Raw genomic sequence first — 23,618 nt, 5'->3', positions numbered from 1 at the left:
TGTAGATGGGGCATGTTGGTCAGTGTGGGCAGGTAGGACTAGTGTAGATGGGGCATGTTGGTCAGTGTGGGCAGGTGGGACTAGTGTAGATGGGGCATGTTGGTCGGTGTGGGCAGGTGGGACTAGTGTAGATGGGGCATGTTGGTCGGTGTGGGCAGGTGGGACTAGTGTAGATGGGGCATGTTGGTCGGTGTGGGCAGGTGGGACTAGTGTAGATGGGGCATGTTGGTCAGTGTGGGCAGGTAGGACTAGTGTAGATGGGGCATGTTGGTCAGTGTGGGCAGGTGGGACTAGTGTAGATGGGGCATGTTGGTCGGTGTGGGCAGGTGGGACTAGTGTAGATGGGACATGTTGGTCGGTGTGGGCAGGTGGGATTAGTGTAGATGGGGCATGTTGGTCAGTGTGGGCAGGTGGGACTAGTGTAGATGGGGCATGTTGGTCGGTATGGGCAGGTGGGACTAGTGTAGATGGGGCATGTTGGTCAGTGTGGGCCGAAGGGCCTGTACGTCTCCAATGGTAAAAGCAAGTTACCCATATGATAATGTGTCTCCATAATCATTGGTGTCAGACTCCTTTCATGAAGATAGCCCCAATTATTGCATCTCCAAGGACTCCCAGCACACTCTCCCCTTTGCTCTTCCGTGCTGATGTTTCTCTCTTCAACAAGGCTGCCATCTGCCAGAGAGACTGCGTGGATTCTCAGCCACCACATTCTAGAGTCCACCCTTCCATTTGGTTCAGCAGAGTCCTCAGGAAACAGTGTTCACAATAAACACCACATCAATTACCTGATGCACTCATAGAGTCACAGAGACACAGAGTCACAGAGACACAGAGTCACAGAGTCACAGAGACACAGAGTCACAGAGTCACAGAGACACAGTCACAGAGTCACAGAGACACAGAGTCACAGAGTCACAGAGACACAGAGACACAGAGTCAGAGACAGAGTCACAGACACAGAGTCACACAGACACAGAGTCACAGAGACACAGAGTCACAGAGACACAGACACAGACACAGAGACACAGAGACACAGTCACAGACACAGAGTCACAGACACAGAGTCACAGACACAGAGTCACAGACACAGAGTCACAGACACAGAGTCACAGAGACAGAGACACAGAGACACAGAGACACAGAGTCACATACACAGAGTCACAGAGACACAGAGACACAGAGTTACAGAGACGTAGAGTCACTTATCCCCACTCTTTGCTTTCTGTCTGTCAACCAATTTTCTATCCATGTCAGTACCCTACCCCCAATACCATGTGCTCTAATTTTGCCCACTAATCTCCTATGTGGGACCTTGTCGAAGGCTTTCTGAAAGTCGAGGTACACCACATCCACTGACTCTCCCCTGTCAATTTTCCTAGTTACATCCTCAAAAAATTCCAGTAGATTTGTCAAGCATGATTTCCCCTTCGTAAATCCATGTTGACTCGGAATGATCCTGTTACTGCTATCCAAATGCTCAGCAATTTCGTCTTTTATAATTGACTCCAGCATCTTCCCCACCACTGATGTCAGACTAACTGGTCTATAATTACCCGTTTTCTCTCTCCCTCCTTTCTTAAAAAGTGGGATAACATTTGCTATCCTCCAATCCACAGGAACTGATCCTGATTCTATAGAACATTGAAAAATGATCTCCAATGCTTCCATTATTTCTAGAGCCACCTCCTTAAGTACCCTGGGATGCAGACCATCAGGCCCTGGGGATTTATCAGCCTTCAGTCCCATCAGTCTACCCAAAACCATTTCCTGCCTAATGTGGATTTCCTTCAGTTCCTCCATCACCCTAGGTTCTCCGGCCCCTAGAACATTTGGGAGATTGTGTGTATCTTCCACAGTAAACACAGATCCAAAGTAACGGTTTAACTCGTCTGCCATTTCTTTGTTCCCCATAATAAATTCCCCTGCTTCCGTCTTCAAGGGACCCACATTTGCCTTGACTATTTTTTTCCTCTTCACGTACCTAAAAATACTTTTGCTATCCTTCTTTATATTATTGGCTAGTTTACCCTCGTACCTCATCTTTTCTCCCCGTATTGCCTTTTTAGTTAACTTTTGTTGCTCTTTAAAAGAGTCCCAATCCTCTGTCTTCCCACTCTTCTTTGCTATGTTATACTTCCTCTCCTTAATTTTTATGTTGTCCTTGACTTCCCTTGTCAGCCACAGGTGTCTCTTACTCCCCTTTGAGTCTTTCCGCCTCTTTGGGATAAATTGATCCTGCAACCTCTGCATTATTCCCAGGAATACCTGCCATTGCTGTTCTACCGTCTTCCCTGCTAGGGCCTCCTTCCAGTCAATTTTGGCCAGCTCCTGCCTCATGCCTCTGTAATCCCCTTTGCTATACTGTAAGACCGACACTTCCGATTTTCCCTTCTGCCTTTCCATTTGCAGAGTAAAACTTATCATGTTGTGATCACTGCCTCCTAATGGCTCTTTTACCTCTAGTCCCCTTATCAGATCAGGATCATTACACAACACTAAATCCAGAATTGCCTTCTCCCTGGTAGGCTCCAGTACAAGCTGTTCTAAGAATCCATCTCGAAGGCACTCTACAAACTCTCTTTCCTGGGGTCCATTTCCAACCTGATTTTCCCAGTCTACCTGCATGTTGAAATCTCCCATAACCACCGTAGCATTACATTTGTGACACGCCAATTTTATCTCCTGATTCAACTTGCACCCTATGTCGAGGCTACTGTTTGGGGGCCTATAGATAATTCCCATTAGGGTCTTTTTACCCTTACAATTCCTCATTTCTCTCCAGACTGATTCAACATCTCCTGATTCTATGTCACCCCTTGCAAGGGAATGAATATCATTCCTTACCAGCAGAGCAACCCCAACCCCTCTGCCCACCTGTCTGTCTTTTCTATACGTTGTGTACCCCTGAATATTCAGTTCCCAGCCCTGGTCCTCTTGTAGCCATGTCTCAGTGATCCCTACAACATCATACTTGCCCATGACTAACTGAGCCTCAAGCTCATCCACTTTATTTTTTATACTACGCGCATTTAAGTACAACACTTTAACTTCTGTATTTACCTCCCCTCTCACATCGGTCACAAATGGCCCTGCCCTTAATCTCTTTTCCCCTCTAGAACTTCTGTTCCCATTCTTCCGAGAGTCTTCTGCAATATCTCCTGTATTCCCTTTAACCTCATCTTCATATTCACAATTTGTTATCCCCTCCCCCCCACTACTTAGTTTAAAGCCACAGGTGTCGCACTAGCAAACCTGCCTGCCAGAATGTTTGTCCCCCTGCTGGTAAGATGTAACCCGTCCCTTTTGTACAAGTCACCCCTAGCCCAGAAGAGATCCCAGTGGGCCAGAAATCTAAATCCCTGCTCTCTGCACCAGCCCCTCAACCATAAATTCATACCCTCTATCTCTCTGTTCCTGGCCTCACCAGCACGAGGTACCGGTAGCAGTCCAGAGATAACCACCTTCGACGTCCTACTTCTCAGTCTTTTTCCTAACTCTCTAAACTCCCGCTGTAGCACCTCCTTCCTCTTCCGCCCGACGTCATTCGTGCCCACGTGCACAACGACTTCAGGTTGATCGCCTTCCCTCACTAGGATTTTCTGACGCCGGTCCGTGATGTGCTGAACCCTGGCACCAGGGAGGCAACAGACCATCCTCAAGTCCCTCCTGTTGCCACAGAATCTTCTGTCCGTCCCTCGGACGATGGAGTCACCCACCACTACGGCTTTTCCTGACTTCGGTCTCCCCTGTCGAGTATCCTTGCCAACAGGTCCGCCACTCGGACTGGAAACGTCTTCTGCCCCTACAGTTCCCAAGAGGGTATACCTATTTGCAATAGGCACAGCCACTGGGGTCTCCTGTAGTCCACGTCCACGTCCACTCCCCCCTGAAACAGTCTCCCACCTTCGCTCGACCTGGACCCTTGGCGTGACAGCCTCACAATAGGTCCTGTCGAGGAAACTTCCGCATTCCCGGATGGCCCTGAGGTCATCCAACTGCCTCTCCAACTCCACCACACGTCCATTCAGGAGCTGCACCTGGACACAGTTCTTGCAGGTGTAGCTCCCAGAAGCTCCAGCGACGTCCCTATCTTCCCACATCCTGCAGGAAACACACTGCACCAACTTTTCCGCCATTACCTTGTGTCTATAAACAGTTCAGGCTTAAAACAATTGTACCCTCCTCACCTCAGCCTCCTCGCCGAAGACTCGCAGCCAAAGACTCGCACTTTTCTCACTGGGCACTTCTCACTGGGCACTTCCCTCACTGGGCTGCACCCTTTTGCAAGTCACAGACACAGAGTCACAGAGACACAGTCACAGACACAGAGTCACAGACACAGAGACACAGACACAGAGACACAGAGTCACAGACACTGAGACACAGAGTCACAGAGACACAGAGTCACAGAGACACAGAGTCATAATGTCACAGAGTCACAGAGACACAGGGTCACAGAGACACAGGGTCACAGAGACACAGAGACACAGAGTCACAGACACAGAGTCATAATGTCACAGAGACACAGAGTCACAGAGACAGAGACACAGTCACAGAGACACAGAGTCACAGAGTCATAATGTCACAGAGACACAGAGTCACAGAGACACAGAGTCACAGAGACACAGAGTCACAGAGACACAGAGTCATAATGTCACAGAGACACAGAGTCAGAGACAGAGACAGAGACACAGAGTCACAGAGACACAGAGTCACAGAGACACAGAGTCACAGAGTCACAGAGACACAGAGTCACAGACACTGAGACACAGAGTCACAGAGACACAGAGTCACAGAGACACAGAGTCATAATGTCACAGAGTCACAGAGACTCAGGGTCACAGAGACACAGGGTCACAGAGACACAGAGACACAGAGTCACAGACACAGAGTCATAATGTCAGAGACACAGAGTCACAGAGTCACAGAGACACAGAGACAGAGACACAGTCACAGAGACACAGACACAGAGACACAGAGTCACAGAGTCATAATGTCACAGAGACACAGAGTCACAGAGACACAGAGTCACAGAGACACAGAGTCACAGAGACACAGAGACACAGTCATAATGTCACAGAGACACAGAGTCAGAGACACAGAGACAGAGACAGAGACACAGAGTCACAGAGACACACAGTCACAGAGTCACAGAGTCACAGAGACACAGAGTCACAGACACACAGACACAGACACAGAGACACAGAGACACAGAGTCACAGACACACAGAGACACAGACACAGAGACACAGAGTCACAGAGACACAGAGTCATAATGTCACAGAGACACAGAGTCATAATGTCACAGAGACACAGAGTCACAGACACACACACACAGACACACAGACACAGAGACACAGAGACACAGAGACACAGAGTCACAGACACACAGAGACACAGACACAGAGACACAGAGTCACAGAGACACAGAGTCATAATGTCACAGAGACACAGGGTCACAGAGACACAGAGACACAGAGACACAGAGACACAGAGACACAGAGACAGAGACACAGAGACACAGAGACAGAGAGACAGAGACACAGAGACAGAGACACAGAGACACACAGACACAGAGTCATAATGTCACAGAGACACAGAGTCACAGAGACAGAGACAGTCACAGAGACACAGAGACACAGAGTCACAGAGACACAGAGTCACAGAGTCACAGAGACACAGAGTCACAGAGTCACAGAGACACAGAGTCACAGAGACACAGAGTCACAGAGACACAGAGTCACAGAGACACAGAGTCACAGAGTCACAGAGACACAGAGTCATAATGTCACAGAGACACAGGGTCACAGAGTCACAGAGTCACAGAGACACAGAGTCACAGAGACACAGAGTCACAGAGACACAGAGTCACAGAGACACAGAGTCACAGAGTCACAGAGACACAGAGTCATAATGTCACAGAGACACAGGGTCACAGAGTCACAGAGTCACAGAGACACAGAGTCACAGAGACACAGAGTCACAGAGACACAGAGTCACAGAGACACAGAGTCACAGAGACACAGAGTCACAGAGACACAGAGTCACAGAGTCACAGAGACACAGAGTCATAATGTCACAGAGACACAGAGTCACAGAGACAGAGACAGTCACAGAGACACAGAGACACAGAGTCACAGAGACACAGAGTCACAGAGTCACAGAGACACAGAGTCATAATGTCACAGAGACATAGATTGATACAGCGTGGAAACAGGCCCTTCGGCCCAACTTGCCCACATGCTCATCTACACTAGCCCCACCTGCCTGCGCTTGGTCCATATCTATCTTCTATAGTACTAAAACTCAGATCTTGTGAATATGTTTGTATGTTGGGTTTGTGTATCAGTGATTTCGGCAAAACGGTAAACCGTCGCGCCACGGTTTTCGCACCGCCTTGATCGCCAACTTCCCGACTGACCGGCCGTCATATTTTCATTTAATTTGGTCGGATATTTTTTAAGTTACAGAGGTTTTAAAGCGCTGCCCCCCCTGATTTATCGAAGGTTTTACAGAAGGGGGGCGCTGCGGTGCGGCTGTGCTCAGTACGCATGCGCGGCATCTCCTCACTCTGTGCTCAGTACGCATGCGCGGCATCTCCTCACTCGCACCCAAAAAAATGGACGCCGTTAGCGGCGCCAGCCCGCGATCACCTCCTCCAGCAGCTCGTTCCATACACCCACCACCATTTGTACTTCTGCTACTTACAGAAAAGATTTCATATTACATAAGGACTTTGAGTTTATTATATAACTTGCAAACTTTTGATAGATAAGAAAAATGAATTAAAGGCTAATTTATTAAATTGGAATATTGTGGAAGGAGATGCTGAAGAGGTGGAGTTGGACAATCCCAACAATGAACGACATGTTGGCGGTACACGGATTGGGCCGAGCGGAGGTCAGTGGGTCTACCTTGGCTAGGCAACGTGACTAACATGGACAGCTGTGTGATACGATGCTGCCACATCTGTGCACGTCAGCATCAATGGCATTGCTCACCAAGTAGTTTGTGGTTTCCAGGCAGTTCCTTTACTAACAGGATGTCTTGCAGCTACATTATCATGCAAAACATGTCATCTTGATGGTGTGACGCACACAGATTTTGTTGCACTTTATTTCGTTTACATGGCGATTAAAGAACCAACTAATCTATATTTTCCAGGTTTTACTCAGGTTTTCTAGGTGCGTTTTTCACTGCAGTTTTTCCTGCAGCTAATCTCTGTCACTGGAGTATTGGAGCAGAGATCCCCCTCACCCACCGAGCCGATCACCTAAACAACACCACATCCTCTGTCATGTTAGCCTGGTGTGGACGGGACCAAGAACTGAACACTGACAGATAAATATATCAAAGACACTTTGTTTCTGAAGTTTATAATGTCTCCCTTTCCAAGAAATATGAATGATTTTACTGTTGTGTTCACGGCATCAGGCAGACACTGAACGAGAGGCTCTGCAGCCTGGTCTTCAAAACCTACACCACTCTTCATCAGAGCAATCCAACTAATACTGCAAAAAACTCACAGCCTCAGAAACACCAGCACTCCGGAGCAGCGGGGGGGGGGGGGGGGGGTTGTAGGGATGTGTGTGGAGGGGGGGGTAAGGGGTGTGTGTAGGGGGTTTGTGTAGGGGGGGTAAGGGGTGTGTGTAGGGGTGTGTGTGTAGGGGGTGTGTGTAGGGGGGGTAGGGGGTGGGAGGGGTGTAGGGGTGTGTGTGTAGGGGGGGTAAGGGGTTGTGAATGATCAGCCATGATCACATTGAATGGCAGTGCTGGCTCGAAGGGCCGAATGGCCTCCTCCTGCACCTATTGTCTATTGTGGCAGCCCCTGCTCTTCAGGGAGCACAGACAGATATACCCCCATTGTACCAAGAAGCTTTTAGAATTGAGTTTTTTTACTGTGGACATTAGACTAGTGTGTGGAACTGATGCTACAGTGCTGAGCTCTGTAATATTCTGCACTCTGTAACTTCTCCTCTGCTCCACCTGTTGGACCAGTGTTTGTGGGATTATCTAATCTGATTGGACAACATGCAAAATAGACAATAGGCAAGAGGTGCAGGAGGAGGCCATTCGGCCCATCGAGCCAGCACCGCCATTCAATGTGATCATGGCTGATCATTCTCAATCAGTACCCCGTTCCTGCCTTCTCCCCTTACCTCCTGACTCTGCTATCCTTAAGAGCTCTATCTAGCTCGCTCTAGCAAAACATGGCTGTTCACTGCCTCAGTACACGTGACAATAACAAACCTGAAACCTGATTTTGATTTGCAGGAGAAATGTCGAACTATATCTAGGATAACACATTCCATTTCAAATGATCACAGCTGTACAAATTAAAAAATGCTAAAAATAAAGACCAGCAGTCAGCATTAGTGAGCACAGGCAGCGATTAATGTCAAATGGAAACCCTGAATCAATGCAAGACAAGCAACACAAAGGCCATAAAAAAATAAAGGGGAACCTCCTCCCTCTCTCAGGTAGGCACACGCACAGTAACACACATACAGGCGCACACTAACACACACGCACGCAAACGCACAAGCACACAAACAGACATGCACGCACACTAATGCACACGCATGCACACTAACACGCACGCAAAAACACACGTACACTAACGCACACTAACAGACATGCACGCACACTAATACACATGCGCGCACACTAATACACACGCATGCACACTAACATACACACACGCACACTAAAGCACAGGCACGCACACTAACGCACACGGACGCACACTAACAGACATGCACGCACACTAACACACACGCACGCATACTAACAGACATGCACGCACACTAATACACAAGCATGCACACTAACATACTCACAGGCACACTAAAGCACAGGCAAGCACACTAACGCACACGCACAGTAACACACAAACACGCACACTAACGCACAGGCACGCACACTGACGCACACGCACAGTAACACACACGCACATCAAACACACACATGCACATTAACACACGCACACTAACACACATGCACGCACACTAATGCACACGCACGCACACTAACACACACACTAACACACACGCACACCAACACACGCACTCACACTAACACATACGCACACACACTAACACACACGCACACCAACACACGCACACTAACACACACACGCACACTAACACACGCACACTAACACACACCCACACACGCACACTAACACACACGCACACTATCGCACACGCACGCACACTAACGCGCACGCATGCACACGAACGCACACGCACGCACGCACACTAACTCATACGCACGCAGACTAACGCACACGCATGCAGACTAATGCACACTAACACACGCGCACGCACACCAACACACACGCACACTAACACACACGCACACTAACACACACGCTCACCGACACACACACAAGCACATTAACACACACACGCACACTAACACACACACACTAACACACACATGCACACTAACGCACACGCACGCACACAAACACACAAGCACACTAACGCACACACTAACGCACACGCACGCAGACTAACGCACACTCACGCACACACTCACGCACACACGCACACTACCACACGCACACTAACGCACACGCACGCAGACTAAAGCACACGCACGCACACGCACGCACACTACCACACGCACACTAACGCACACGCACGCAGACTAATGCACACGCACGCACACTAACACAATCGCACACCAACACACACACGCACACCAACACACGCACACCAACACACGCGCACGCACACTAACACACACCAACACACACACACCAACACACACACCAACACACACACACTAACACACACATACACGCACACTAACACACACATACACGCACACTAACACACACCTATACACGCACGCACAATACACACACGCACACTAACGCACATGCACGCACACAAACGCACATGCACGCAAACGCACACTATCGCACACGCACGCAGACTAATGCACACGCAGGCACACTAATGCATACGCATGCACACTAACACACACGCATGCACACCAACACACACACACACTAACACACACCAAAACACACACACGCACGTTAACACACACACGCACACTAACACACACACTAACACACACCAACACACACGCACGTTAACACACATGCACACCAACACACACACGCACATTAACACACGCACACCAACACACACCCGCACACTAACACACACACGTGCACACTAACACACACCTACACACACGCACGCAACCACACGCACACTAACGCACACGCACGCAGACTAATGCACACGCACGCACACTAACACACACGCACACCAACACACACGCAGGCACACTAACACACATGCACGCACTCTAACACACACACACACCAACACACAAACACACGCACATTAACACACACACGCACACTAACACACAACTACACACACGCGCACACAATAACTCACACGCACGCACACTAACGCATACGCACGCAAACGCACACGCACCCTAACAGACATGCACGCACACTGACACACACGCATGCACACACACACACACTAACGCACACGCAAGCACAGGCACGCACACTAACGCACACGCACGCACACTAACGCACAAGCACGCACACACGCAAATGCACACGCACGCACACTGACACGCACGCAAACTCGCACGCACACTAACACACATGCACACCAACACGCACGTTAACACACACACGCACACTAACACATGCACATTAACACACACACACGCACACTAACACACAACTGCACACACGCACGCTAACGCACACGTGCGCACACTAACGCACACGCACGCACACTAACGCATATGCACGCAAATGCACATGCACACTAACAGACATGCACGCACACTAACACACACGCACGCACACGCACACACACTAACGCACACGCAAGCACAGGCACGCACACTAACGCACACTAACGCACGCACACGCACGCAAATGCACACTCACGCACACTGACACGCACGCAAACGCACGCACACTAACGCATGCAGACTAACGCACACGCTCGCACACTAACACACACGCACACTAACATACACACACACCAACACACACGCACACACACTAACACACACACGCACACTAAGACACACGCACACTAACATACACACGCACACTAACACACACACACACGCAAATAAACACACACCTACACTCACGCATGCACACTAACACACACGCACACTAACACACGTGAAAACACACTCATACAGATATGGACATGCACGCGCACACACATGCACAGATGCACATGCTCACATGGATACGGACACATGCACACACACATTAACACACATGCACACACACACGGACACGTACGCACACAGACACGCACACACTAACACTCTTGCACGCAAAAGGACAAGCACGCACACGTGCACTAACCCACTTGCACGCACATACTCATACGGATACAGACACGCTTGCACACGAACGGGCACACGTGCTCAAATGGATATGGACCAACACAAACACGTGCACACACACACACGGGCAAACACGCACACTAACACACGTACACACACGCTCACACGGATACGGACATACATGCACACGCATACAGACACATGCACACACAGGCACCCACGTACAAGCTCACATGTGCACATTCACACACGCTCTTGGATACAAACACACACGCCACACACACGGGCGCACACACGCCACATACACGCCGCATACACGCCGCACACACGCCACACACACGGGCGGACACACGGGTGGACACACACCACACACACGGGCGGACACACGCCACACACACGCCACACACACGGGTGCACACACGCACAAGTGTCAAATAAGAAAAAACAGCATAAATGCAACAAATGTAAAATGTGAACAGAAACGGTATAAAACACGAGCTGAGAAGGACCAATGAGTCAAGGCTAGCGTTCCCTCCCCGCCTGGAGTGGATTCACCACTTCACGGACACAGAGTTCGGGAGTCTGACACTGACGGCTGTGAGATCAGGAGAGAGGGCGGCACGATAGCGCAGCGGTAGAGTTGCTGCTTTACAGCGAATGCAGCGCCGGAGACTCAGGTTCGATCCCGACTACGGGTGCTGTACTGTAAGGAGTTTGTACGTTCTCCCCGTGACCTGCGTGAGTTTTCTCCGAGATCTTCGGTTTCCTCCCACACTCCAAAGACGTACAGGTATGTAGGTTAATTGACTGGGTAAATGTAAAAAATTGTCCCTAGTGTGTGTAGGATAGTGTTAATGTGCGGGGATCACTGGGCGGCGCGGACTTGGTGGGCCGAAAAGGCCTGTTTCCGCGCTGTATATATATGATATGATATGATATGATATGAGAAGAGGGGTGAAACATGAACCAGAGCAAGGGGTGAGAGTGGAAGGGCAGACCGGGTGGGATAGAGGGGGACAAAAGGAGGGGACGGAGTTTGGGGGTGTTTGTTGGCTCGTTACCTAATATTGAAGATTGTTTGTACTGCTGGGTTGTCAGATACTGTGGATATGAGGAGCTGTTCCTCCTGTTTGTGTGCGGTCTCACTCTGGCAATGGAGGAGCCTGCATTTGAGTCACAGACTTGTGATGATCTCATTTAGAGACAGGATTTGGTCCAATTGCAAATTAAAGGGAACAACATGTTCCCAGTGAAATTACAGCCACTGTCTCTCGGTGGCAATGAGGCCGGGCAACTGTGGCTGGGCAACTGGTGGCCACGAGGCTGGGCAACTGGTGGCCACGAGGCTGGGCAACTGTGGCTGGGCAACTGATGGCTGGGCAACTGTGGCTGGGCCACGAGGCTGGGCAACTGTGACTGGGCCACGAGGCTGGGCCACGTGGCCGGGCAACTATGCCTGGGCAACTGTGGCTGGGCAACTGATGGCCACGAGGCTGGGCAACTGATGGCTGGGCAACTGATGGCTGGGCAACTGTGGCTGGGTAACTGTGGCTGGGCAACTGTGACTGGGCCACGAGGCTGGGCCATGAGGCCGGGCAACTATGCCTGGGCAACTGATGGCTGGGCAACTATGCTTGGGCAACTGTGGCTGGGCAACTGTGGCTGGGCCACGAGGCCGGGCAACTGGTGGCCGGGCAACTGATGGCTGAACAAATACCACTTTGGTTGGTCAGAGGAAAAGTGGGAATCTGCTGTGAAAAATGCAAGATTAACATAAACCTTTCTTTTCTAAAATAGTTTTATTGAAGAGCTCTATAAAAGAGGTAATGAGGAAACTGACAAAGATGGAGAATTTGGGAAAGAGTGTTTTCCAAAACTTGGACTGGAGGAAAACATAACATCAATTTCACAGAGTGCTGGAGTAACTCAGCGGGTCAGGCAGCATCTGTGGAGAACATGGAGAGGTGACGTTTCAGGTCAGGAACTTCTTCAGTCTGACTGTTGGGGCCCCATCCAAAACGTCACCTATCCCTGTTCTCCACAGATGCTGCCTGACTCGCTGAGTTACTCCAGCACTCTGTGAAACGTCACCTATCCCTGTTCTCCACAGATGCTGCCTGACTCGCTGAGTTACTCCAGCACTCTGTGAAACGTCACCTATCCCTGTTCTCCACAGATGCTGCCTGACTCGCTGAGTTACTCCAGCACTCTGTGAAACGTCACCTATCCCTGTTCTCCACAGATGCTGTCTGACTCGCTGAGTTACTCCAGCACTGTGTGTTATTTTTTTGTAAATCAGCATCTGCAGTTCTTTGTTTCTACTTGACATTCACATAGATTGTGAACAGAGTTGACACCTCACTACAGTCCACATTTCAATCATGGAACATGCTGCACAGGAACCATTTGTAACTGCGATCGCTGAGCATGCAAAGATCAATCCTTGTATTGTTGCTCTTACTATTTTGGATATCTGTTCATTTATTCCACTGTTTTCTCAAATTAAGTCAGATTTTCAGTACTGCAGCTGAATCAAGTACAATAATTGTATCACCTCCTCCACAATACCCCACACGGATGTGCTCCACAATACCCCCACACGGATGTGCTCCACAATACCCCACACGGATGTGCTCCACAATACCCCACACGGATGTGCTCCACAATACCCCACACGGATGTGCTCCACAATACCCCACACGGATGTGCTCCACAATACCCCACACGGATGTGCTCCACAATACCCCACACGAGACTCCCATGGACATGAGAAAACTGGATGTTGTGTGCGAGCTCACAATGTGTTGGGAACCTAGGGCACAATGACCCGTGACATTTGTGCTAACCCCAACCCTAACACATCTCAGCCCCACCCCCATCATAGAATCAACTGGACAACTTCCAAAGAACAATTGCTTTATTTCTGACATGCTCATACTGAGAAGCTGCCTGTTACTGTGACCAATCCAATGTGCTCACATGTTACGCTGTTATTGTCAGCTAGGCCAGAGGTTTATGCAAAGCTCTTTAAGTAAAGCTTTAGTGAAATGGCAATGAGTAAATTTAAACATATTAAATCAGTTCTAAACTATTTCTGGCCGTGTCAAGTCTCCAGTGAATGCTGATTTGGAATCCTGGATAGACTTGAAGCAAAGGAGGGAAGGAGGGAAGCCCACCGTCCCTCCCACAGCTCACTGCTCCTCCCGCACTCTGTGTTTATCTCCCTGCAGGGCAGGCCTAGGTTAGGATGTTGGTGGGAAAGGGAGCAGGTTCCACACATCTGACTTGGGCCTCCCTAACACCCAAGTCTTTGTCAATGCCCCATTTCTTAACCACAACAAAGCAATGAATAAACACAACTCCACAAATGTAGCTCACAAAAGGCTCAGTTACTTTCCATCAAAATCTGACCACCCAGATGATTTGAGAACTATTAAAACTCACAACGATTAGTGAAGGTAGTACCGCAATACTTCTAAACCAAGGTACCCATGCTGCGGCAACAGCCATTGTCACTGTCCATTCACTCCCCAGATCAAAGCCTGGGGAGCACATTCCAGCCACACATTGCAATGGGGGGGGGGGGGGGGGGCAGCAGTGGGGCAGAGAGCTTGTGCTTGCTCCCCTCCAAAGACCAGGGGTGAGTGGATTCAGCGGTGACTGTAAATTGCCCGAGTGTGCCATGGCGGGGGGCGGGGGGGATCAGGGGGGAGTTAATGACACGTGGGGAACAATAACCTCATTAATGGGAGGACAGATTCATACGGAGACTCTGACTATCAACATCATCGGTCAAAAAGATCCCCTTCATTGTAAAAAATAATTGAAATGTGAAGGAAGCCACGCTCTAAACCACAACCTCCAATATGAAAGGAAGACCTTGCAGAGGCCAATATCACAGCCCGCATCAATGAGTCCAAACGCAAACATCGTTACCCGAGCATAACCCCACTGGACTAATTAGTACCGGGGAAGTCTAGAGTAAAATCAGATGCTGTACAAGACCTTTAATACCATGGCAACGTTTAAAGTACCAGAAACATATTAACCTGTTCAGTGCCACCCTCACATGTACTTGGCAATGAACGGGTTAATACATCACACTGGACAGGTGCTTGTGCCAGTAACAGTGAGAGTGACGCTGCCTGACCCGCTGAGTTACTCCAGCACTTTGTCTATCTTTCATTTGGACTGGCATCTGCAGTTGTTTGCAGCACACAGTGAGAGTGTGAATACTGCAGCTTTAGGCTCTTGCACAAGGCACAGCCAGTACCAGGACCACAGCCAGTACCAGGACCACAGCCAGTACCAGGACCACAGCCAGTACCAGGACCACAGCCAGTACCAGGACCACAGCCAGTACCAGGACCACAGGTATGTAGAGGCTCTACATCGTCTTTATTTTTCAAACTGAAGTTACAACGAAGCCCCATAGTCTGGACGACCGTGGACTCTGCCCTCCTCCCCCCCCCCCCCCCCCCCCCGAACACCCTCCGCACAGACGCGCACAGACCATCTCTCTCACACCACCGCTCCACTGCAACCACAGATAAACCACCGACATGGACCCTCTCATTCTGCCCCTGCCTCAGGCACTGCACCCAGCTCTGCATCAGCATCTCCCCCAGCCGGGGCAGGCGGCCAGGTGGAGGTGGGCACAAGGACCACACACTCCCAGCACAACACCCACACTCCCAGCACAAGACCCACACTCCCAGCACAACACCCACACTCCCAGCACAACACCCACACTCCCAGCACAACACCCACACTCCCAGCACAACACCCACACTCCCAGCACAACACCCACACTCCCAGCACAACACCCACACTCCCAGCACAACACCCACACTCCCAGCACAACACGCCTGGGGCCACACACTCCCAGCACAACACTCCCGAGACCACACACTCCCAGCACAACAAACCCTTGGAACACCCCCTGCAGAACTGATCTCTCCTCAAGCGGCAATCTTTAAACCAACGCTGAGTCTGCCTGGTTAAACATGTGCCCTTGATTCTGGTCAGCTTTACGATAGTGCCAGCCCAACATTCAAACTTCCAAAGGACTGTGTGGAAAAGGTGATTCACACAGCAGTGAAAAAGGCCCTTTGGCCCATCTCTTCCATGCCGACCAAGGTGCTCCATCTAAGCTTGCTTACATTTGGCCCATACCCCTCTAAACATTTCCTTTCCATGTACCTGACCGTGTGTCTTTTAAATATTGTTGTAGTCCCTGCCTCAACTACCTCCTCCGGCAGCTCGTTCCATACACCCACCACCCTGTGTGAAAAAGTTGCCCCTCAGATTCCTATTAAATCTTTCCCTCCCCACCTTAAGCCTATGTCCTCTGGTTCTTGATTTCCCTACTCTGGGTAAAAGACTGTGCATTCACCAAATGTGCCCCTCAAGATCTTTTACACCTCTAAAGGATTTCACCTCAGCCTCCTACACTCTGAAGAATAAAGTCCTAGCCTGCCCCAACCTCTCCCTGCAGACAGGCCCTCGAGTCCTGGTAACATCCTCGTACATCTTCTCTACGCTCTTTCCAGCTTAATGACATTCTTGCTGTAACAAGGTGACCAAAACTGACACAATACTTCAAATGCAGCTTCACCAAAGTCTTGTACAACTTTAAACTAACATCCCAACTTCTACCGTTAGAGACTCCTCCACACTCACCACATTCAAAACATCGCTGAAGTCTCACCTGTTCAGTACTGCCTTCAACCACTGAAGGTCACCTCACCTTCTGTCTCCTTTCTCTGTTCGTTTACTTATTTACTTATTTATCTATTTATTCATTTCCCTATGTTCTCTAAATCTCTGTAAAGCGTCTTTGAGTATATGAAAAGCGCTATATAAATAAAATGCATTATTATTATTATTATTATTACACTCAATATCCTGACTGATAACCAACGCACAAAAGCCTTCATAAGATCATGTGATAGTAGAATTAGGTCATTCGGCCCATCGTCCACTACACCTTCAATCTTCTTCTTAACCCCAATTGTCCTGCCTTCTCTACATAACCCCTAACATCCTTCTTTATCATCCCGTCTACTTGTGATACCAGCTAATTTTTTCAGCAGGATAAATGAAGCATAAACCGCCCTACAATTTTTAAACATGAGGATGTTGTCACAAGCCACAAGTTAAACTTCCTATTGCCACGGCTTCACCTGAGAAGATAAATAGGTCGCCTCCACTTTTATCAAAATGCTATTGTGACAAAAAGCAGAACAGGGATTTGTTTGATTTATTAACAAAAGTTGACAATTTTCTTTATATTTTTGTCTTTTGCCCTAACATGGAAACAGGGGTCCACGTGATACCTGGGCAGTATCCAATTAGAGCTTTGCAGGTAAGCCTTCGCCTTGGCAACAAAGACCCCAGATCACACAGCTTAAGTTGAACATGGCGTCTGGAGCAACACTCTTGTTTAGTTTATCTTCCTGTCTCCACCTATATCCTTCCTTTGTCCCACCCCCCTGACATCAGTCTGAAGAAGGGTCTCGACCCGAAACGTCACCAATTCCTTCTCTCCTAGATGCTGCCTGACCCGCTGAGTTACTCCAGCATTTTGTGATACCTTCCTGTTGTTTAGTAAGATCATCGCAATCTCAACTCTGCTTCTCCATCTATACCAGGTAACCTTTCATCTTGCCATTTACCTCCGATTTATCTAACTCTGCTTTAGACAATAGACAATAGACAATAGGTGCCGGAGTAGGCCATTCAGCCCTTCGAGCCAGCACCGCCATTCAATGCGATCATGGCTGATCACTCTCAATCAGTACCCCGTTCCTGCCTTCTCCCCATACCCCCTCACTCCGCTATCCTTAAGAGCTCTATCCAGCTCTCTCTTGAAAGCATCCAACGAACTGGCCTCCACTGCCTTCTGAGGCAGAGAATTCCACACCTTCACCACTCTCTGACTGAAAAAGTTCTTCCTCATCTCCGTTCTAAATGGCCTACCCCTTATTCTTAAACTGTGCCCCCTTGTTCTGGACTCCCCCAACATTGGGAACATGTTTCCTGCCTCTAATGTGTCCAATCCCCTAATTATCTTATATGTTTCAATAAGATCCCCCCTCATCCTTCTAAATTCCAGTGTATACAAGCCTAATTGCTCCAGCCTTTCAACATACGACAGTCCCGCCATTCCGGGAATTAACCTAGTGAACCTACGCTGCACGCCCTCAATAGCAAGAATATCCTTAAAATATTCAAAGCCGGCTTCCACATCTCTGAGGACGAGTGTCAAAGATTCAAGGCCCTGAGAGGGAAATAAACATCAACTGATCTCTGCCTCAGACGGGTGACCCTTGACTTGTAAAGAGTCACCTCCTAGTAGATGGAACATCTCTTCACCTCTACCCGAGGATGCAGTGTGTTTCAGTCAGGTCCCCCCTTATCTTCCTACTCCAGCGATACACAGCGTTCAATCGTTACATTCCAGATATTAGAAGCAAAATACTGCAGATGCTGGAAACCCAAAACAACACAGATGCTGGGCACGGTCAGCAGGGCCAGAGGGACAGATCCAGGGTCAACATTAGGGTCAAGGTCACACTTCCACTGTCAGGGAAGGATAGCACCACTCGGCAGAGACATGTTACAAAGGCAGGACGATTGCTGGACAACCAACAAATCTGTTGGTCTGAGGAAGGGTCTCGACCTGAAACGTCACCCATTCCTTCTCTCCAGAGGTGCTGCCTGTCCCACTGAGTTACTCCAGCATTTTGTATCTCCCTACAAATTGATAGAGATCTAGGGGCTAGCGGAATCAAGGGGTATGGGGAGAAGGCAGGCACGGGTTACTGATTGTGGATAATCATCATGATCACAATGAATGGCAGTGCTGGCTCAAAGGGCCAAATGACCTCCTCTTGCACCTATTTTCTATGTTTCTAAACCAATCCATGTTTGAACAACCTCTTCTTGTAGCTAAAACCCCAGAATCCAGGCAAAATCCTGGTCAACCTTCTCTGCACCCTATCCAAAGCCTCCACATGTTTCCTGTAATGGGGCAAGCAGAAGAGCCCACAATACATCAACACAGCACATTATGCCACAATGATGTGTCATGGTCGCTACATTTGAAAATTAATTATTCTTGACATGACTTGGCAAACTGCAGACAGGAAATGACCACCACTCAGTGCAAGACGTTGGCCACCACCACTCAGTGCAAGACGTTGGCCACCACCACTCAGTGCAAGACGTTGGTGGCCACCACCAATCAGTGCAAGACGTTGGTGGCCACCACCAATCAGTGCAAGACGTTGGCCACCACCACTCAGTGCAAGACGTTGGTGGCCACCACCAATCAGTGCAAGACGTTGGCCACCACCACTCAGTGCAAGACGTTGGTGGCCACCACCAATCAGTGCAAGACATTGGCCACCACAGTGCAAGACATTGGCCACCACCACTCAGTGCAAGACGTTGGTGGCCACCACCACTCAGTGCAAGACGTTGGCCACACCAGCTGCGTTCTGTGCCCACATTTGATCAAACGTCCAAAGTTGCGGTCCTACCTTGGCTGTTTCCAGCGGCTCGGTCTTTGACACTTCTGGTTCGTTTTCTTCGCTGCTGCCATCATCCATGTCACTGTCATCATCATCCTGGGCACAGTCTATTTTCTGTTGTATTTCAGAAGCTTCACCAGGTTTTACCTCCATCTCACTCTCATTCTCCATCGAGCCAGCATTTCTTTTCTCTTCCATTGCTTCTTCATTGGGAAAAACCTCGTTGTCGCCATTACAGGAGGGGCTGTCAATCCCACTGTCCCTATTGGGTATTTTCCCATTCCCATTCTGTTGTAGCGCGGACTCTGCAATGTGTACTGGGGCTCTTGCCTCTTGAGTCCTCAGTCCTGTGCAATTGTCATCACTGACATCGCCTTGTGCCAACTCCTCCATTGCAGCCACTTCCTCGTTAGATCCGTCCACCAAGCCCACGCCGTCCCCAGTCCCATTGGACTCCAGTTTGTCCGTTGTGGTCTGCGATGGGGTGGCTGACTCCAGCCCGCTCCCCGACCCCACACACTCACAAGGCTCCCGCAATTCCTCCATCTTCAGTGATAAAATCAGCTGTGTCCTTTTACTGGTCTCTGGGCTCAGTTGCCTACAATCACATTTCAACAGTTCAGATGATTGCAAATGACATGAACCAATTCAATTAAACATAATACAAAGAAAATTAGTGAACTCAAGGAAATATTTGCAAACAAAATCCTGATATTAAGTGCCATCACTCAACAAACCCACCGCGGCCCATTAGACATTTTACTGCAGAAACCGGTAAAACTAAATCCAATGAATCAGGACATTATTGTAAGATTTGCCGTCTTCAATGATTCATACAACACACTTGTAAACGTTGAGGTTTTAAATCAGACAATCCTTTAGACAGCAGAGTTTAATTGGATCACCATATGTGGATGTGTTACTGAGCGAGGGGACTGAAACAGCACAGATGTGTAAGGTGTGCAAGGTGTGCAAGGCTCTGCTACATCACCACACACACAAAGCAAGGGGAAGAAGGTCTTTCATTGAATTTATCTAAGCAAGTTTATAAGTATTGTCATGCTCAGTAGAGCAAGACTTCAAACAAACAGGAAACAAAACAGCTCACCTGGCACTTTCAAACTGTTGAATGAGGGAGGACACACAGGGCAGGTTTGCTGCCTCGCTGCTCCCAGCCTTGGCCGGTGAACTCTTACTTTTCTTTGGATCAGCTGGTAAAGGCCTTGAGGGTGCCGGAGGAATCCGCTGAAGGACTTCTTCTTGACGCAAGGTTTGAAGGTGGACAGGCTTAGGAGGTACTGGTATAAAAATACACACAATCAATTAATGGCAATGCCTCCCATGACAGCTCAGCTGTAGGCTTCTCATTGAAGGGAGACCGGCAGAGTGCGACTTACCCCAGGGGTTTCTGCTTTATGTAGCACGGTTAGACAACATTCTCCAAGAGCAACCTACAAGTTTCTGACTGCATGGCGGATCAGACGCGGTGTCACTGAACTCCATTTTAATCTCTCACTTTGAGACATGTTGTCGTGCATCGAAGGTCTGATGCTGCATTGTACTTCCTTGTTACTAGAACAGGAAGCACTGCCAACGATTAAAAAACCTGTGGTTTTGTAACCCTAAGTAATGGCTCTGTGTGCTTGAGGTCACAGCCAACTCACTTCATTTTAGTCGTACATTCGTGGCAATGGAAGATAGTTTGGTGATTTATTTTGCATTTATAAATGACGACCTAATTCGTGGGTGGCAGAGTGCCGCGGACAGTGTATTTGCTGTAAAACCAGTTGTGTTCTCGATTGGAGCTTTGTGGCCTCCCTCTCCTCCTCTGCTTCCTTCCTCATTCTGCAACTTACGTATATATTCTCATAAAAATTCATAACAAATTGAAAAGATACAACCAATACCGGCAGTAAAAGGCTGGTCAATCTTAAATATTAAAATATGCAAATGCAACCCCAGTTGAAGTACTTTGTTGTTGAAGTTGGTAATGTGCTCTTTATAACAGCCTCCACAGTTTTACATCAACAGTGAAACACAGCCTATTAGAAAGCCCTTGCAATACATAAAAGGGAACTGTTCTGGTGGAGGGTGTACACACGTTAGAGCCTATTTGAACGTAATATAAACAATGTGTAGGAAAGAACTGCAGGTGCTGATTTATACTGAAAATAGACACAAAGTGCTGGAGTATCTCAGCAGGTCAGGCAGCATCTCTGGAGAAAAGGAATAGGTGACATTTCAGGTCAGAATGAAGAAGTCACAGAGTGATACAGTGTGGAAACAGGCCCTTCATAGAGTCACAGAGTGATACAGTGTGGAAACAGGCCCTTCGGCCCAACTCACCCACACCGGCCAACACGTCCCAGCTACCCTAGTCCCACCTGCCTGTGGTTGGTCCATATCCCACCAAACCTGTGCTATCCATGTACCTGTCCAAATGTTCCTTCTCCAGGCAATGAGGATGAGTCACTCAGCTGCCTGCTCTTGGACTACATCTCATCAACTAATGTACAATCAAACGGTAAGTACTGAAAACTACTTTAGTCTGAAGTTATATGGAAAGAGTTTGTGGTTAACTTGATAATCAGGCAACTGAACTGTCATCTCACCAACGAGAGAGTGGTCCTGACTCCTTTCCCACTGTTATAGTGTGCCTCGCTGGTCAGTGGCCCACACACTGCAGATATTCCACACACTGCAGATATTCCACACACTGGAGTTATTCCACACACTGGAGATATTCCACACACTGGAGATATTCCACACACTGGAGATATTCCACACACTGGAGATATTCCACACACACTGCAGATATTCCACACACTGGAGATATTCCACACACACTGGAGTTATTCCACACACTGGAGATATTCCACACACTGGAGATATTCCACACACTGGAGATATTCCACACACTGGAGATATTCCACACACACTGCAGATATTCCACACACTGGAGATATTCCACACACACTGGAGTTATTCCACACACTGCAGATATTCCACACACTGCAGATATTCCACACACTGGAGATATTCCACACACTGGAGATATTCCACACACACTGGAGATATTCCACACACACTGCAGATATTCCACACACTGGAGTTATTCCACACAATAGACAATAGACAATAGGTGCAGGAGTAGGCCATTCAGCCCTTTGGGCCAGCACCGCCATTCTATGCGATCATGGCTGATCACTCTCAATCAGTACCCCGTTCCTGCCTTCTCCCCATACCCCCTCACTCCGCTATCCTTAAGAGCTCTATCCAGCTCTCTCTTGAAAGCATCCAATGAACTGGCCTCCACTGCCTTCTGAGGCAGAGAATTCCACACCTTCACCACTCTCTGACTGAAAAAGTTCTTCCTCATCTCCGTTCTAAATGGCCTACCCCTTATTCTTAAACTGTGGCCCCTTGTTCTGGACTCCCCCAACATTGGGAACATGTTTCCTGCCTCTAATGTGTCCAATCCCCTAATTATCTTATATGTTTCAATAAGATCCCCCCTCATCCTTCTAAATTCCAGTGTATACAAGCCTAATTCAATAGTCAATAGTCAATAGTCAATAGTCGTTTATTTGTCACATACACATAAATGTGCAGTGAAATGAAACATTACCCGCAGTTGAACAATAAGACCAATAAGATTAATCAATAAAAATGCAATAACACATACAATCACAACTAACACCAAACAAAAAGAAACAT

At 48.7% G+C, this 23,618-nt stretch overlaps 1 protein-coding gene across 2 annotated transcripts in view; it reads right to left on the bottom strand.

Moving 5' to 3' along the window:
• The window catches only part of LOC144601978 (FYVE, RhoGEF and PH domain-containing protein 3-like), a 143,149-nt gene that overhangs the window by 38,003 nt on the left and 81,528 nt on the right, over positions 1-23,618 (bottom strand). For both annotated transcript variants that reach the window (XM_078414654.1, XM_078414655.1), the window contains exons 3-4: positions 21,010-21,199; positions 19,911-20,499 (exon numbers count right to left, since the gene is read on the bottom strand). In XM_078414654.1, the coding sequence (XP_078270780.1) occupies positions 19,911-20,499; positions 21,010-21,199 (779 nt within the window). The remainder of the gene's footprint in view (positions 1-19,910; positions 20,500-21,009; positions 21,200-23,618) is intronic.

Source organism: Rhinoraja longicauda, chromosome 17 (assembly GCF_053455715.1).
Source record: "Rhinoraja longicauda isolate Sanriku21f chromosome 17, sRhiLon1.1, whole genome shotgun sequence".
Classification (NCBI taxonomy): domain Eukaryota; kingdom Metazoa; phylum Chordata; class Chondrichthyes; order Rajiformes; family Arhynchobatidae; genus Rhinoraja; species Rhinoraja longicauda.
The sequence above is the reverse complement of the archived record's forward strand: the minus strand, read 5'-3'. Positions and strand labels throughout refer to the sequence as shown.